The 19815-nt window shown below is 40.7% G+C and overlaps 1 protein-coding gene across 9 annotated transcripts in view; it reads right to left on the bottom strand.

The window, feature by feature from the left end:
• Positions 1-19815, bottom strand: part of pou6f2 (POU class 6 homeobox 2) — a 185752-nt gene that overhangs the window by 121610 nt on the left and 44327 nt on the right. For all 9 annotated transcript variants that reach the window (XM_057824563.1, XM_057824558.1, XM_057824565.1 and 6 more), the window contains one exon: positions 11538-11638. In XM_057824563.1, the coding sequence (XP_057680546.1) occupies positions 11538-11638 (101 nt within the window). The remainder of the gene's footprint in view (positions 1-11537; positions 11639-19815) is intronic.

The raw sequence follows: 19815 nt of genomic DNA, 5'->3' as shown, positions 1-19815 counted from the left end.
GTTTTCCACAGCCGGCCTATAATACAGAGCGGGTCGACTGGTGCGAAGAGCCCGCCGCGTTCGCCCGGGTGGCCTCTCTGCTCCCGGCTGACAGCGGTGTCACTGCGATAACGGCGGCGTCCTAACCACGCGGCGACGTGCGACGGCAGGTCATGCGCTTTAAATAACAACAACATCAGCGACACTGAAGGACAAACCGACGCACAATTTATCACACATCCACGTCATCTTTCTCGTTTCCAAATGACGCGTGCCGTTAGCCTTCAAAAACAACAAAAAGAATGCTAATTCCCAACAAAAAAGCCCAACCTGTTTGTTAGCCGCCGCGTGACACGCTTTAATCTGATGATTTTCAAGCACAACGTAATCCGGTGATAGGAGAGCGGCTTGTATAATCAAAGACTCTCTTTGAACGTTTTTTTTTCTTATCCGCGAGTCAAACAAAATGAAATTGCCGGAGCTCTGACGGCAAAAGACAGGGAATAACATTAAAAGCAATGCTGCAATTATCGCACGCGGCGCGGGACTGATTTATTTAGCATCGCAGGCGCTTTTTGGAAGAGCAGGCCTTTTATTATCTTCATGAAGAAAAATACAAGCGATACAGATACACTAAAGCAATTGTGTTATGAATTCAAACCTCCGCAAAGACCTAATATTGTAATTTGGATCAGCATGTATACTAAAGTTTTTTTTTCAATTAAATTATGCTCAAATTAGTCAACAGTGGGTGAACCTAGTTCGCAACTACTACAGTTGAGGGAGCCCAAATAAAGTCTTTTGGACACAAAAACAGCAGCTTTGACCAACTCATCCTGTATATTCCATCCTAAACACAATTATTATTACTTTTATTTTTGTTCAAACCAAACAGTTTTCTTGGTATTTTTACATCTTTTCCCCCTAAGGAATTAGAAAAGGAGTGTCTGAAGAAGCTGTTTTGTGACCAACTCTTCACTCTCATTCCCTGACGCCCACATCACTCACCAGGCCAGGCCCCGCTTTTTAAAGCCATTCACATTCAAAGTCACAGATACTATAGTGCGAGGTGAAGTTCACAAAATTATCCGCTGATCAATTATTCAATGGTATACGCAGGGTGACGACGGACCCGAGTTACAGTGTATCACAAAAGTGAGAACACCCCTCGCATTTCTTCAGATATTTCTTCAGATTATATTGGACTTGGCTCCAATGTCTTGGAGGACAGTAAAATGATGTATAATACATGTTTTTGCATAGTTTTTTTTGTTTTTGTTTAAGAGGGTGTTTTGAGGTATTTAAAGGGTTAATTCTGACTTATGCGGAAATCCGGGTTACATCACCTGCACAGGAACGGAACTCGTTCGTAAACCAAGGTCTACAAGTACTTGATTCTAAAAATATTTCATGGCCGAATATGTATTGCTTAACTCATTGGCTGCCATTGATGGTGATAGACATTCAATATATTTGAACTGGAAAAGGCCCAATCTTGGTAAAAATGTGTATTTTTGGAAGAATGGCGTGGAAATGGTTTCATGGCAGTTGATTGTTGATTTTGGTGCTCTTCCAACTCACTACCTTTGATTTTGGGGTATTTCAGGGTCACTACCTGTTGATTTTGGATAATTTCCAAATTACTTCCTGTCAGTGACGTGCGGTGAGGTTCATGGTTGGTGAGGCACTGACTCCTTTAGTGTCAGATTTCCAAATATATAAACCAAAAACGGTAGCTTATTCGATTGGCTACTGGTTATTTCTTATCTCATCAGCATTCTTCACAAAACACGCACACACAGTACATATTATCGATACGTAAAAGTATAAATGAGAGTAAAGAGTGGTGTACAAAACCACAGAATTCAATTCTGACCTTTAGTGAAATATTAGGTTGTTTTTAAAACTTTTAATTCTGATACGTTAATCAATTTATTACAGATTGCTAACAAAAAGTGTGAAAAGAAAGACAAAGAATATTTTATTTAAGTCCAAAATTTAGTTTTTAAATATTCTATTGTATTTTTCTTAGTCTAAGCTCTTTTTTTTTTTTGAAATGAAAACTGTTTGTGGTCTTGCGCCTGTCCTTCACCACAAAAACCGCCTTTACTTTGGAAGGGCAAAGGTTTGGTCTCAACATTCGTAGGGACGATATAACAGCATAACCTGCATGTAGGTACACTTTTTGCAGGGGACTGGACATTAATGAGACCAAACAGATTGGATGAAGGGGGCAAAGGGCCACATTTCTCATGTATATGAACCTAATTAATTAATAGGCAAAAATGATCAATGCAAAATAAATCCTTATCTATTGATAATAACTTTTACGTGCATTGGTTCAGATGATAAACTGTTGGATTCAAACCTTTGTTTTCAAAAAATACTAAAGAAACATTTTGAAAACTTCCTGAATAAATGTCTGGTTTTTATTAGCAAACATAAACATAATGAAAAAAATTCACTTAATAATGGTATGGTCAATTCTATCCTTACAACATATGGAACTATTGAAAGATCTAAATTCTTTATATAACTGAACATTATATCATGCAAAAAAGGTAAGGTTGCTTAAAAGTTGGTGGGGACAATTTTAGCATCCTGAAAAGTTGGTAGTGTTATGTCCCTACCGTCCCTATGCAAACCTACGCCCTTTTTGTAAAAGTCCTCCTTATTTTCCTTTACTTTAAAAAATCTCTCCGCCTCAATGGAGAGGATTGCTTCAATTAGATCGTTCTGTGTTCTATTTGACAAGCCAGAAAACACAGTGGATGTGTCCAAATGTCTAGCTAACCTTTCATCTTTCTCAGCAAAACCATGTAATCGTTCTACATATATGCCACGTTTAGAAGAGCTTACACGCTCATCGTTACCACGAAATGTTAACTCCTGTTTAGCTAGGATGCAGGTTGCATTAATGAGGTCTTTCAAACTCTTTCGGTTTTCCTTTACCTTGGCATTGCGATGCTTACAGTTGAGCTTCCGCTGTTCGTCAAAGCCAAATCGATCCTTGAGCTTCCTAAAGTTTTTAAAGCAATCAGGCTTTAAATGTGAGTGGTCGAGCTCTCATGTTTGCTGAGGCTTCGTGGTAGTTTTTTAATGTCACAATATCTCGTGTTAGTCCAGACATTGGCACAAGTTGAGAAGAAAAGGCAGGGAAAGCAGCAAAGGCGATTTTTCGAAGGACAGCCACATAGCCAGTCTTTTCGGGTGTACCAGTCCGTTTGAAAAGCGCGAGTTATCTTCTGTCCCGTAGTTTGAAGCAAACCTTTTAGCTCCGGTGTTGTTAATCGCGTCCACTTTTGACGGAAAGTCAAGTTTCACGTACGCCCCCTTTCAGTGCGGCAGAGTACTATCTGCCGCAACCTGTGCCTTTTCACTGCGGTTTTATTTCCCATCAGCAAAACTAAATATGTCGCTAACAAACATTAAACTTTAAGGGTTAAAGACATTAGCCAGACTGTGGAAAATCAGGTCAAATAAACGTATCTGGAAACATTATAATGGCGACATGCAGATGTCCGGCAACCAACACGCTCCAATTCCATGTATCAACCCAGTTTGTTATGGATTGCGCAATCAGAGGTGAGGCTTTACTCGTTATTGCCGCACCTCTCGTTTCACTTCGTTATTTGAACAGGAAATAGGCAAATTCAGCGATTTTGACTATAAAAAATGTTTGAAATGAGTCGTACATAAAGAGCAATGGACAAATATTAATATAAATTTGATGCTATAATTATTTTTTTGTCATGATGACAGGTGAGGCAGAGCCTCACCTGCCTCCCCTGACCGCACGTCACTGCTTCCTGTTGATAGTTTTGGTCAAATCTAATGACCAGAGGATTACACAGCGGATCCAAGGGACTGATTCCCCTTTTGAGCTTGCATTCCGCTTTTTTTTATTCATCTAGTGTTTGATGGTAACAATACAATAATCTGTTTGGATACATTGATTGGTTCCACAACAATTCAATAAACATTTTTTTGTGAGTCCAACAATGGATTGTTGAGTTTGGCGCAATAAAATTTTTTGGGTCAAATATCATGACCAGCAATACAGATTTTTGTTTTGTGGGTCCGAATTTTTGTGAGTCAGAGTGAGAGTCGATAGAAATGAAAGTAGAGCTGTCCCGACTAGTCGACGTAGTCGCATCATCGATGACGTAAATGCGTCGACGAGCACAACATCCCATCGATGGTAAAAAAATATATATGCGTGGAAAGTTTAGAATGTCATACGCTCGATATGCAAGTGGGGAAAGCGACACAACGTCAAAAAACCTCACCAGAGTGGCCAATTGGACTTATTTCAACGAAACAATGGACGGTACACTTTTGTGTCCTGTCTCTTCAATGCCAAGCTTGACTGCACGTCAGCCGTGAATGAACACCTTAAGCGCCGTCACCCAGTTGTAATTTTGGAAGACGACAGGAGACAACAAGCTGGCAGATCGTAAGTCCATCTAACTAACTAACGACATGTTTCATTGAAGTTGCTAAGCCTGTCGCGATATACAATGAGTCCATTTATCGCACGGTAAATAAAAATGAGGGCGGTAATTTTCTAGGCTGCGTTTTATCGCCGCTTGCATGTGTGCATACATTTGTGCGTGCATGCGTGCATGTGTTTGTGCGTGCGTGTTGATGACATATGAGACTCCAGGTCCATTCACAGATGTTCATTAGTCATCAACACGCCGTAGAATTTAAGCTCAGATAAATAAGAAAACACCTCTATATTAAACACTGTAAACGTTAGCATTGCTAAATCGAGGCCAATGAGGAAAAAAGACAACCTACTTTAGCCTGCTATAAAACATTGGCAGTTTTCTGCAAAATGCAAACTTGCGGTTAAAAATGTGACACTTACAACATGAAAAATCGTTGGTTGACAGCATTTGCAAACGAAAAAAAAAAAATCTACACTATTACTGACACCACATGCAGTGATGAAAAGTGCTTTTTTTGCCGAGTATAAAGCTTACGGTCAGCGGTTTAGCGAACGCACTTCTGGTAAACATTTCAATATAAAAGCACTTCATGTTCGTCATATAAATAACGATTTTTGAAGTCAATCCGCATACTTCAGAATTCAGATTCTACATTAAGAATAACTTTAAAATGACACCCTTTATGAAAAATCTGATTCGCAATAAATAATTATTATAATTATTGTACTATACTATTACTATTATATACAGTGGGGCAAATAAGTATTTAGTCAACCACCAATTATGCAAGTTCTCTCACTTGCAAATATTAGGAGAGGCCTGTAACTGTCAACATGGTTAAACCTCAACCATGAGAGACAGAATGTGGGGGAAAAAAAAAACAGAAAATCACATTGTTTGATTTTTAAAGAATTTGTTTGCAAATCATGGTGGAAAATAAGTATTTGGTCAATACCAAAAGTTCATTTCAATACTTTGTTATGTACCCTTTGTTGGCAATGACGGAGGCCAAATGTTTTCTGTAACTCTTCACAAGCTTTTCACACACTGTTGCTGGTATTTTGGCCCATTCCTCCATGCAGATCTCCTCTAGAGCAACGATGTTTTGGGGCTGTCTTTGGGCACATGGACTTTCAACTCCCTCCGCAGATTTTCTATGGGGTTGAGACCTGGAGATTGGCTAGGCCACTCCAGGACCTTGAAATGCTTCTTACGAAGCCACTCCTTTGTTGCCCTGGCTGTGTGTTTGGGATCATTGTCATGCTGAAAGACCCAGCCACGTCTCATCTTCAATGTCCTTGCTGACGGAAGGAGATTTTCACTCAAAATCTCTGGATACATGGCCCCATTCTTTCTTTCCTTTACACAGATCAGTCGTCCTGGTCCCTTTGCAGAAAAACAGCCCCAAGCAAGATGTTTCCACCCCCATGCTTCACAGTGGGCAGGGTGCAATTCAGTATTCTTTTTCCTCCAAACAAGAGAACCTATGTTTCTACCAAAAAGTTCTATTTTGGTTTCATCTTACCATAACACATTCTCCCAGTCCTCTTCTGGATCATCCAAATGCTCTCTAGCGAACCGCAGACGGGCCTGGACATGTACTTTCTTCAGCAGGGGGACACGTCTGGCAGTGCAGGATTTGAGTCCCTGGCTGCGCATTGTGTTACTGATAGTAGCCTTTGTTACTGTGGTCCCAGCTCTCTGTAGGCCATTCACTAGGTCCCCCCGTGTGGTTCTGGGATTTTTGCTCCCTGTTCTTGTTATCATTTTGACGCCACGGGGTGAGGAGGGAGTTGAAAGTCCGTGTTGCCCAACGACAGCCCCAAAACATCACTGCTCTAGAGGAGATCTGCATGGAGGAATGGGCCAAAATACCAGCAACAGTGTGTGAAAAGCTTGTGAAGAGTTACAGAAAACATTTGGCCGCCGTTATTGCCAACAAACGGTACATAACAAAGTACTGAGATGAACTTTTGGTATAGACCAAATACTTATTTTCCACCATGATTTGCAAATGAATTCTTTAAAAATCAAACAATGTGATTTTCTTTTTTTTTTTTTCCACATTCTGTCTCTCATTGTTGAGGTTTACCCATGTTGACAATTACAGGCCTCTGTCATATTTTCAAGTGGGAGAACAATTAGTGGTTGACTAAATACTTATTTGCCCCACTGTGTAGTAGTATACTATAATTTTAATGCTAGATTTTTTTTTTTTGGAATTGTTTGGAATCATGTGGGAAAGGCGAAGTCAGTGTTCTGAATCTGTTTACATTCCATTTTTTCGCACTAGTTAATGCTATTAGCATTTGACCTCATTGTTTATTTGTGATTTATTATTGTTATTTGCGTGTTTTTACTTTAATAAAGAATTTGAGTGTTCCAAGATGTTTCTGTGGAATAATAAGTGAATTTGAGTGTTCCAAGATGTTTCTGTGGAATAATAAGCGTCAACAAAAATGTCATTGCTAAATTAGTAAAAAAAAAAATATATATATATATACTGTATATATACATATATTAGATCAGTTGACTAATTGTAAAAATAGTCGACTGACTAATCTGTAAAAATTAGTTGCTTGGGACAGCCCTAAATGAAAGGAAAATTATTGAATGTTGACAAGAGCTTTTATTTTTTTGTTGAAAGACGTTTTAGGGAAGCTTGAATTACGGTGTCCACAAAATTCTGTATTTTTTGCGCAGTATTTGAAGAAAACCTTATCTGAGGGGGAAATGTAACCCTCTCTTCTGTTTTGCACTAGATTTCCTCAGCCTCGCCCTCCACAAAGCAGCCACACTTGGCAGGGCTGACAGCTGAGTGATGACAAGTGGTCTCCTCGGGGTGGGGGACTCACACACACACACACACAGACACTCCACGTGGGACGGGACGCTCGTCCTCTCTCGCTCATCAGGGGTTGAGGAGGCTCCTCTGTCCGCCTGGCAGCTCTGGCACTGAGAAATTGCCTATAATGGTCCAGATAGCAGACTTTTGTCACCCTAACTGCGGCAGAAGGGGGGGTGGAACACAAGCCAAGGTGGATTCATGTTGGGTAAACTAGCGTCGGATAATGGTTGTTCCGACAATATCCGGCTCTGGAGCGGAGAATCTATCAAACGTATTGATCTGCTGAGAGGAGAATTGGGGATGGCGTGCGGGGGCGCCTTTGTTTCGCAAAAGTGTTTGCTGCAACCAGGCCGGACTGACAGCATTAATATATTAGACGTTGAGTGTCGAGAGGTGCCTGCTGAGGCCGGCGCTCCTGACTGCTCCTGTTTCTCTTTATTTCTTATCTCGCTGCCGACACTGAGGCAGCAGGTGGACGTGGGTGTACGCACAAGCGCTTTTAATTGACAATGTTTGTTTCGGAAACAGTCGGGTAGGATTTACACAGTGGATTCCGCTTTGTGCTTGTTTCTGCTTTTATATCTATCCAGTGTTTGATGGTAACAATGCGTTAATCTGTTTGAATACATTGATTGGTTAAGCAACAATACAAGCAAATCATTCTTCAAATAACCAATATCATATTACTGTGAAATTGGTGATATTAAAAACTACCCACAATCATAAACATTAGCACAGTTTCTAAAAAATGTGTTTAGTTCTATTTAACATCACCGAATAAAAACTAATTCCATTTTAAAAGATAGGCAATTTCATTATTTTGTAAATATAAAAAGAAAAAGTTACTTTTTGTTTTTGTTTTTACTAATTTCTCAGAAAATTAGCTGCTGGAGTACCGGTTCTTCTCTAATCCGTGTTTGATTTTTCCAATCAATTTTCAATTTCAAGTGAAACAGTTACTTAGCCAGAAACATTAGCAGTTAGCATGTTTCGTTTAATTTCATGAAATCATTCAAAATTTCTGATTTTCCATTTTAAATTAATTAATTATACTTGATAGTACAATATGTTGAATGATTTTTTTAAAACTATTTTGAAATTTACTGTACATGATAATAAGCTAACAACTTCTTCCTAGCAATAGCAGCTTAGCGTCAACTAAGCAGATACTCATTCTAATAAGTAAAAGCACGTGTTAATATTAGGGCTGTCAAACGATTAAAATTTCTAATCGAGTTAATAACAGCTTAAAAATTAATCAAGCGCAATTCAAACCATCTCTAAAATATGCCCTATTTTTCTGTAAATTATTGTTGGAATGGAAAGATAAGACACAAGACGGACATAAACATTCAACATACTGTACGTAAGTACTGTATTTGTTTATTATAACAATAAAACCACAAGATGGCATTAACATTATTAACAGTCTTTCTGTTAAAGGGATCCACAGATAGAAAGACTTGTAGTTCTTAAAAGATAAATTTGAGTAAAGTTATACTAATTTTGATTGGGATTTCCAGTTGTTATCCAGCATTGAGCGCTTTTCTTTATGTGAACATTTTTTTTGTGAGATAGGAATATTATTTTTGTTGTGCTTTCACTTAATGATACTGTGGCGACTTAACTGTTCCGCCCAAATGCATGATGGGAAGTTGGGCAACCATGACTGTCAGTAGTGGCTGCAAGTGGTATACAATATGTTCCGCTTTGTGTTTAATTAGACGTGATAAGTAAAGGATCGTCTCTTGCTCTGCCCAAATGCATGATGGGAAGTTGGACAACCATGACTGTTAGTAGTGGCTGCCAAAGCTTAAGCCAATAAAAGGTGCAGTCCAATGAACGCCGGTGTCTCTGCCTTTTCGCTCTCTAAGTGCTAAAACGGCGTCATTCTGAGCTGTTTGAGGCAATGCATGAACGGGTCATTCCGTGCATGTGTTAATTGCGTCAAATATTTTAACGTGATTAATTAAAAAAATTAATTACCGTGCGTTAACGCGATAAATTTGACAGCCCTAGTTAATATATTATCTGACAAAAATTAATGACAATTCATACTCTGAGCCAGTACGTCTATCGCTGTCAATGACCGAGTTAAATGGCATGTTAGCGCCGACACTAATGAGACAGATGCTAATTAAACGCTGCTCAGCCACCATGCCGATCAATCCAATCTGATAAGACAGAAGCGGATTCTGCCCGTTTAGCGCAGGCCGCGGGGCGTCCCCCTCGTTAGCGTCATGGCTCCATTACATCCCAATGAATGACAAAAAGCTTAATTCCTTCACGTTGTAGTCGTTAATTATTCAAGACGCTGCATTGACGGGGGGCGACGAGTGGAAGTAATTCATTAAATATAAGATACTGTACAAAGAAGACATATCCGGGGGGAATATGGTAGTAAAAGTATTGGAGCATGTTTAATTGAAAACAGAGGCATTCTTGCTGTCTGCTAGTGTTTTTTTTGACAGCCATTTAATTTTCGTCTTTGTCTTTTGGACGCAAATACTTAGTCATATTTTAGGCATTTCAAAATGTGTTCGTCTTTGTGTAATTTTAGTCAACGAAAATTTTGTCTAGTTTTAGTTGACAATTCTCAAAATGTTTTCATCTATAAACTTCAAAAGTTTTAGTCCATGAATAAATAAATACATAAATAAAAGGTTTTCAACAATTTCGAATGAACATAACCACATAAAGGTAGAATCTACAAGGACATCACCATTTTCATGATGATAATACACACTAAGCAGGAAAACAGCACATTATTTGCGATTAATTAAACTCACTTGGACGCCATGAACTATTTGTAAATTGTTTTCCAGGAGACCCGGAGTCACCGCGCTAAATGCTAATGTTAACGCAAACGTTATGCTAAAGCAAACGCTATGCTAACGCTACAAGTTCGTTTAGTGTGTAATGATCTAGCCAGGATAAGAAAGCAAAACTTACCCAGCAGCAACTGACACGTTTCACAAAATGAGCCTGGAATGGGCACAGGCTTACTCACCAGGCATGTGTGGGGCATATGGGGGCAGGGGGAGGCGCAGCACGTCTCATGAGTGACACGACCATACTAGGGGTGCAGCTATCGATTATTTTAGTAGTTGATTAATCGATGAACTAGTTAGTTCGAATAATCGAGTAATCAGATAAGGAATAGGAAAAATTAAAATACCCGAGCTGAGCCTCAAACGGTATTAAAAAAAAAAAAAAAAAAAAAGAGGATCTACAGTATGTACAACAAAAGAACAACAGGCTAACTTACAAAGCAAAAGTCCGCTAGCTTAAAAGCTATTAAATGCCAATTTGAAAAAAAAAAAAAAAATTTTTAACAATGCTCTTAACAAAAGGTTCAAACACATATTCCCACAAAAAACGGCTAAATCTATCTTTAAACAAAATTACGAATGCATTAAAAAACATTAGCTCAAAGAAAAACTTATGTTGATCTTAACAGTGAGCAGTTGGATTCAGCCATGTGAAATGAGACAGACCAGAGGGCAATATATCCACCCAAATCAATAAAACTAAGTGCGAACACTTTCAAAATAAACCGCTCAGCTCGTCTGCGTGGCTGTCCCGCGCTTGGTGGGGCTCTCGTGCGACTGGATGTGATAGGGCGCGCTTGGGTGGGGGGTCCCGGTGCCAGGATTGGCGATGGGGCGGTGTAGGGTCGGTCGCCAACGAGCTTACACTCACAAGGGATTCACACGATTACTGGGTTCTAGATCACAGAGCTGATTTGTGTACCCTCTACCCCTTTCAATCACTTAGCTTATAGACCCCCCCAACCCCAGCCCCCCTCTTTCCCTTGTCAACAGGCCCCCCACATGGTGTCAACCGGAAATATATCTAGCTGACAATAGCACCAACATATTAGTAGTTAGTGTAGACGTTCAAGGTATTTCTTGTTGTAGTTTGTGTTTCTTTTCTTTCTTCTCTTGTGTTCCGTTTCTTCTGTTCCCCCATAACTCCTTCCTGTTTGCTGCTTTGTCATAATAAACGAGGTATGTTGAATGATCACAATGGAAGTATGTCATACTCTCAATGTGAAACATTAAAACTGTTCAGACCAACCGGGCACTTAGATTTCCATTCTCCGTGTCAAAAAGCTGAACAGGACAGGTTTAAAAAAAAAAAAAAAATCCCCAACCCTGATTGACTCGTCAAAGACAAAAATAAGCCATTTTAGTGTTTCAATAGTCAATTTAGAAAATCATCCTGAAATACAAGATAATAATGTATTGACTGACCTGCGGACCCATGGCGGGATACCCCGGATGAGACTGCCCCACTTGACTCTGCTCAGAAGGACTGCTGCTGATGTCTGACTGGACTGAACTCTCGCGGGCTCCTGCCGAATGTTAGCAAAAAACAAAAAAGTCAGAAGACGTGAGGGTGCAGACAGACAAGGGAAGCCTGGGAAAACAAGGGTGACGAGGGTTGGGGGGTGGAATTTGTATTAAAGCGTTTCATCAATAACCGCCGCGGTGCTGAATAAATTACTCATTGACGGCGGGCGGTGTGCGCCGGCGGGTCCCCGATGGCCCAGATTAGTGATGAGAGATAGAGCTCCGGCGCAAGCGGCGGGGCCATATTATTCAGCCATTTACATCAGCGAGTAGCACTCATCTCATCTGCACTGCCTGCGCACTCTGCCTTCACTTCAGCGCAATTAGACCTGTTTGCCACGAGGGCCGTGAGGACCACGTAGTACGCCGGTTGATGATAGCCGCGGGGGAAGAGTAAGAATCATGGCGAGTCATCACTATGTGACGTACGCTCAAGGCCTTACTGAGCCAAAACGTTTCCACTTAACGGCAATTAACTGTAAGTAAGTGAGGAATTAGTGTATTGAAATGTCAATTTTAGGCCTATTCCAAAACTTTAGGGAAATCCATGTTTAACTGTTATCCATGTTTAACTGAGTTTGAGAAGTATACTTTAAATAAGCGCAAATCCAGAAATCTGATATTACTTATGTTGTTTGGTTGAAATGATGCTTTGATGCATGTTTTGATTACAGGTAGTCCCCGGGTTACGACGGACCCGACTTTTGCGATTTCGATTTATTATCTTTTTTTTTTTCTATGTTGACTTTTGTTTTGTGATGCATGCTTTTATTTTGGCTCAGGAAGCGAACGCATGTACATACACACCCGTCCACTCAACACACAAACAGTCACAGAGCAGCTGAGTGGCAGAGGTGACAGCCTGCGCGTACATTTGTTGCTTGTGAATCACCCAGAGGCATCCATTTCCGAAAATGGATTGATGGTCTCTTTCTCGGCTATACGCTCCAGTAGCAATTTAATTTTGTTATGTTTCCTGTCTAATTTAGCTATTTCCAGTTTGCCATGTTGATAATTGCAATGTTTGGTTTTCGCTTTTTGTCTCATTGGGAAGAAAGAGGAAATGACGATCGACCCGCCATGATATTTAAATTATCAGACATCGCACTGTGACACAGGAATTAAACGCCTGCTTTCACACATGCCGCATGCCGGGTAAGTCCCGGATATTATACTAGAACGCGACCCGGTAAACGCCCGAGAAGGTCTACCTGTTTAAATCCTGGGAATTAACCAGAGTTCCGGGATGTGTGAAAGGGGCTTAAGTGGGGTCAATATGAAGGGTTCCTCAGCTGCAGATTGATTTATCATAGAATTCTTGGCTTCTGAGCTACCCAACCAGTTGAGGAGATGCTAACAGTTGTCCAGGCACATTGATTTACAGTGGGGCAAACGAGTATTTAGTCAACCACCAATTGTTCTCCTACTAGAAAAGATTAGAGAGGCCTGTAATTGTCAACATGGGTAAACCTAAACCATGAGAGACAGAATGTGGACAAAAAAAAACAGAAAATCACATTGTTTGATTTTTAAAGAATTTATTTCCAAATTAGAGTGGAAAATAAGTATTTGGTCACCTACAAACAAGCAAGATTTCTGCCTGTCAAAGAGGTCTTCTAACGAGGTCTAACAAGGCTCCACTCGTTACCTGTATTAATGGCACATGTTTTAACTCATTATCGGTATAAAAGACACCTGTCCACAAACTTATCAGTCACACTCCAAACTCCACTATGGCCAAGACCAAAGAGCTGTCGAAGGACACCAGAGACAAAATTGTAGACCTGCACCAGGCTGGGAAGACTCAATCTGCAATAGGTAAAAGGCTTGGTGTAAAGAAATCAACTGTGGGAGCAATTATTAGAAAATGGAAGACATACAAGACCACTGATAATCTCCCTAGATCTGGAGATCCATGCAAGATCTCACCCCGTGGCGTCAAAATGATAACAAGAACGGTGAGCAAAAATCCCAGAACCACACGGGGGGACCTGATGTATGACATACAGAGAGCTGGGACCACAGTAACAAAGGCTACTATCAGTAACACAATGCGCCGCCAGGGACACAAATCCTGCACTGCCAGATGTGTCCCCCTGCTGAAGAAAGTACACGTCCAAGCCCGTCTGCAGTTCGCTAGAGAGCATTTGGATGATCCCGAAGAGGACTGGGAGAATGTGTTATGGCCAGATGAAACCAAAATAGAACTTTTTGGTAGAAACACAAGTTCTCGTGTTTGGAGGAGAAAGAATACTGAATTGCATCCGAAGAACACCATACCCACTGTGAAGCATGGGTGTGGAAACATCATGCTTTGGGGCTGTTTTTCTGCAAAGGGACCAGGACGACTGATCTGTGTAAAGGAAAGAATGAATGGGTCCACGTATCGAGAGATTTTGAGTGAAAATCTCCTTCCATCAGCAAGGGTATTGAAGATGAGACGTGGCTGGGTCTTTCAGCATGACAATGATCCCAAACACACAGCCAGGGCAACAAAGGAGTGGCTTCGTAAGAAGCATTTCAAGGTCCTGGAGTGGCCTAGCCAGTCTCCAGATCTCAACCCCGTAGAAAATCTGTGGAGGGAGTTGACAGTCCGTGTTGCCCAACGACAGCCCCAAAACATCAATGCTCTAGAGGAGATCTGCATGAAGGAATGTGCCAAAATACCCGCAACAGTGTGTGAAAAGCTTGTAAAGAGTTACAGAAAACGTTTGGCCTCCGTTATTGCCAACAAAGGGTACATAAGAAAGTATTGAGATGAACTTTCCATATTGACCAAACACTTATTTTCCACCATGATTTGCAAATAAATTATTTATAAATCAAACAATGTGATTTTCTGTTTTTTTTTCCCACATTCGGTCTCTCATGGTTGAGGTTTACACGTTTGACAATAACAGGCCTCTCTAATATTTTCAGGGAGAACTTGCACAATTAGTGGTTGACTAAATACTTATTTGCCCCACTGTATCATAGATTTTTAAGGTTGCTGTTTTCCGTTTGTCTGGTTCCGCCCGCATTCGGAAATCTTATTGAATACTTGAAGTAGTTCCGAGCATCTCTATTGTTAGGTCTCCCCAGCCCGGGGCCTCTCTGAGCGCTGGGCCAAGCTACCCAACCAGTCGAGGAGATGTTGTCCAGGTTCTTTTATGCCCAAAAAGAGTCAAAACAAACTTTTGACTTGACTAACCTTTCACCAAAAATCTAATTCCTTTGGAAAACCTATGAAAATCCTCTTGACCTAAACGCAGAACAGCACTATTTTCAATTATCAATCCATACCAGCATATGAAATTCGTGCAAACCAAGTTGCAAGATGATCAAACCACCTCTACTGTTACATTTCATTAAAAGATAACAGACGACAGCCATTTTGATGTTGATCAAGAGTGTAATTCGAGGTCTCTCAGGAGACCTGTGTTTTATCCATGGCATTTTGTCTCACTCTACGAGTTATTGTCACAACACTCCCACTTTTTCCCTCCGATAATGACGGCAGCCATGAAAGGAAATACTGCAAGTTTCAGAAACAAAGCAATGACATCTTTTCTTTATGAAAATGCCGTCGCAGCTTTGAATAATCAACGCACTGTTGCGCGGTGATTGAGTCAGATCACGCGCGCGACAAAATAAACTTGTTTATACCTAAGATGAGCTGTGATCTTTTACCACAAAGCGCTTTTAAACGTCCGATCGCAAAACGCCTGACAAGAGCTCTCCGTCTTATCATTTCACACAACAGCTCTTTTTTTTTTTCCCGGGGAATAAAGTGGATTCTGCGGGGGGAAGTCAAGTCAACCGTGCGCAAATGTGACTGCAAGCCACACACCCTTGTTAAAGAGCACCGCGCGGCAATGAATTTAAACAAAAATACAATCACCTTTCAGCGTCAAGATTGATTTTCCTAAATGGACTATCAGGATTTTTAAAAGGAGAAAGACTGCGGCTTTTTATTCACAGATGAATAGCTTTTTTTTTTTTTTTTTTTTAACATAGCCTGATAAAATGCAGGATTGAAAAGCCTCGCCGGCAAGATCTCATTGCCTGTCAAGTGTATTTATGCGAGGCATTTTAAACTCAACCTACGCCAAGTAAAATCACTTCATCTTCCCCATAAAATCCAAATAATTGGTGAATGGCGTGACCCAACACATGAACCTCCAGCGTTTGATGCGAAAGCCCACGGGGAGAGGGAGGGAGGGCAGGCCCGCTTCCTCTTGCTGGTTTTCTACCTCTGGGTCTCGGTGAAGGTCCGCGTCGAGGACGGTTTTGACAAGCGAGCCTCTTTTCGCCAATTATTTCCACCATTATGACGCTTAAAATCGGTCCGACGATACGGAAAACGGCTCCGTTTGAATCTGTGGATTATTTGTTTGCGCTGTTTCCGAGGATATGGTCAAGTCGGAAAATTAAAAAGGGACAGTGTAGTTCCTGAATAGTTTTTTTTTTAAGTATCATTTTTCATTTTAACTCACTGGCTACCATAGATGGCGTGACGCACTAAATTAGATTTTTTTTTTTTTTTTAGTTATAATGTTTTAAACTGGTAGCTTATGTACAACGGGGGCTACCATTGTATATTCGCATTAAAGAGCATACGACATGAGAAAAAAAGTCTTAAATAGCATTGTTATATGAATGGCGTACCGCACGCAGGCTATTTTTAGACCGTGACGTCGCATCGTAAAGCGGAAGTAAAGCCGAAGTGGGACATTATAGACCCGCCCTCGCATAGACCCAACGTAAAAAGTGCTACTTTTCTCCGGTAATCTTTCAAAAACGAACATGCCGATCACGCATTGCTTTTTTGTAACTTGTAGAAACGACTCTAGACATTACGACACATGAAGGATGTTTTCTTCATACGTTTCCAGAACCGAAAACTCGGGAGGAAAAAATGTGAAGACCGAATCAACTTGCGCGGACTTTTAACACCAGCTCGGCGAATCCATTCACGTTTCATATGCAGTAAACATTATGTTGGGTTGGCATGGTCTTTCAGAGGACAAAGAGGTAAGCCATTTTTATATTTTTAACTTATTTTTTTAGCGTAACGTTGTGCCGTACTGCTTCTGTCTGACAATGAATGACCTGAAAAGAATTACAATGGTATTTGACTGCCACTGTTACCGTTTCTGTTATATATATATAAAAAAACAACTTTAGTAAGGGGGAAGTGTAAATAAATTATAGGATTAAGATGTGTTATCAATGAAAAAATTACAAGTGTTCGTTGGCTGTCACTGAGTAACATTTGTGATCGCTACACAAAGCTAACTAAATTACCCCCAAGAACGGTAAGAGACGTAGGACAACCAGAGGATAAATAAGAAAGACAGGGCTGATGGTAAAGGATAGCTTGTTGAAACAGGAGAATGTCATTGTCAGTCACGTCGATAAAAAAGCTAAAGCTATGCTTAGGTCGGCTTGTTTTTTTCATCTTTTTCAGCCTTCGACACTAAAGCCATCTCTCTTTAACTGAACATTTCTATGTTCTTCCACATCTTTGCCAGTCAATTTGGCACCAGGCACATCATTTTCGGAGAGAATTGGTAGGTTTAGCGCTGTAAACATCTCCTTCGTACACGATTTCCATTCATTTCCTATTGGGGACAAACGGTGGCTTGTCCCTAATTAGCAACAGTAGCTCATGTCATGAATATTAATGAGCGGAAGTGACGTGTTGCTTGCGGTACGCCATTAGAATCATATTTTGAGACGATTCGACTATATACAACAATTTAGCAAAGCGCAGATGACGAGAAATTAGTCTTTTAATCTGCCGGTTAGCCACGCCTACCATTATAGGGCTTAAGCCTCCCCAACAGGTGGATGACGTCAGCGGGAGACTGGGCTCATCGGTTTTACTATACAGCCCATTGAGGGGGAATGATTCAGAACGAGGAAAACGCAACGAAGAGAGCCGCAAAATGTCATTGTTTCAGTCTCTCTATTCCAATTTTTTTACAGAATATTCTTTTTATCCAAGTATTTTTCCCCAATAGCTAAATACAGTAAATGGCTTAAGAAGGACCAGTCAGCCCGTCGAGGGGGAACTATTCACAACGAGGAAAACGCAATGAAGAGATCTGCAAAACTCTGTTCTTTTCGCGTGCGTCGTGTTGAGCCGCTTCTGGGACACGTCTAACACGCGGCCGGACTGCGACTGGTGTGCATTGGCTGATTGACTTTAACGCCTGCGTTTCACTGCGTTCTCGCGGCGGCCATGTTGTCGCGCCGTTGAGGTTTTTGGGTTATACTGTTGTACAGTGTTGGTCCTCATTATAGTAGAGAAGACTGAGTAAATATAATCTACACAAAGAAATTGTAATCCGATCAACTCACAGCCTCGAAAAGTAAGGGTTACATTACGTCAGAAACTTGTCCGGTACGCCTCCGTTCCGAACCGAGGACCACGTACCGAAACGGTTCAATACAAATACCGTTACACCCTTATTAATAAGGTATTCATTTCGACTGGATATCTTAATCTCTATAAAGGCGAGTTTGTCTGTATGGCTGTCTGTGTGTTGTATGGACGTGGAAACGGCCAGGTGGATTTTGACCAAATTTTACACAGTTGTACTTTATGTGTCTGGCAGTCTTCTTGGATTGGTTGGATCTATGTAGGCTTCCATTTAGTGTGGAAAATTCATTGAAAACTCAAAAAATTAATATAGAAAATGCCAATTTTCATTTTTTCTGCCGAGTAACGCCGGGCCATACTGCTTGGTAAATCCATCCAGCATAAATTTTTTAAAAATCATGGGCAAGCCCCTATTTCGAGAATTCTTATGTATAATTTTAACAAACCTTAGCCCCAACAACTCAGCAATGCCGGGCCGGACTGCTGGAACACAAATAAAAATGAATAAACCAGTCTCGAATGAACGATACATGCATTTTTTTTGCCAACTTATTTGCAAAATTCCAAAATACAACCACCATACTATCAGCTCGCTTTGCTGCCGATGTTATCCAATTATCTAATTACCATCAAAGCGTGCCCACAAAAGCCAATTATCTCAATCAAGATATTCAATTTTTAATAATAAAAGCATCAATAGGCTGTTGATGACACCAGTGAAAAATCTAATCCGAGGATTCCTCGACGCCTTTTCACAATATCAGTAAGGTTAACATGTTTATCGCCTAGGAACAGATCAATAATAAATAAACCCATGCGTCTCGCTAACACCTTTAGCAAGATCGCCATGGAATCCGTCTTCAAATTACCTTTTAATGATCAAAACCAGGATTCCTGTTTAACTGATTTTGAAAAAAAAAAAAAAGATCCTAGATGGAGATGAATACACGAATCCCAACTCAAAAGAAAGCCTTCAACCGCAACGGCGGGAACAAAAATGGAATAAATGGAGATGTTAGCGGCGTGAAAAGATGAAACATTTAATCTACGCCAAGCGTTTGCGCTTTCATGTCTGCGGCGACGGTACAAGCGACCCTAAATCACGCTGTCACTCCCGATGTTGCGACTATATCAGCAGATAATCTTCTGGCCGCGACAGTAACACGGAGACACTTTGGGAGGAAATGTATTTAAATGCAAGGTGATATAATGCGAGGTGTCACAAAGCGCCGAGGCTGACATTTACTGTGTCGCCTTTTCCCACCGCCGTATAAATTCGTTCATTGATCAGCAAAGTGGCCGCTGGAGAGGAGCTTTCAATGCCTGCGTGCGTGTCTTAATGCAGGGTGCCCCAAGGACTCTGGTACAAAACAATTAGCCTGGATTTCATAAAGCAATCAGCATGCCACCTAGCCTAATGCAACCGCTTCATACATTGACGCCATGGGAAAAAAAAAAACGGGCGTTATTGAAAGCTTTGTGTCCAGGTTAGCTTTCGCTCGGGTGCATTTATGAATCAATTTGTGCCCATAAAAGAAGCCGTAACACTTAAGCTATTTTAGTGGAAATGCATTATGTAAGTTGTCAAATGTAGCAGAGGCCCGGTAACGATTCGCCGGCTATTCACCGCCAGCCCCATTTTAATAATGGCCTCTTTCAAAGTGCCTGGCTGAGCGCATGTTTGCTATTAAGAACTTGTCAATCATTTTCACATTTTGCAGGATACAAAGCAATTATGTAAAGGCAGCTCAACTACCTGATAATTATGTACCTATAAAAAAAAACAAAAAAGAATTAGCGAAGTATCACTCT

This window comes from Corythoichthys intestinalis, chromosome 20 (assembly GCF_030265065.1).
Source record: "Corythoichthys intestinalis isolate RoL2023-P3 chromosome 20, ASM3026506v1, whole genome shotgun sequence".
Classification (NCBI taxonomy): Eukaryota; Metazoa; Chordata; class Actinopteri; order Syngnathiformes; family Syngnathidae; genus Corythoichthys; species Corythoichthys intestinalis.
This window is presented reverse-complemented; position numbering and strand designations above follow the sequence as displayed.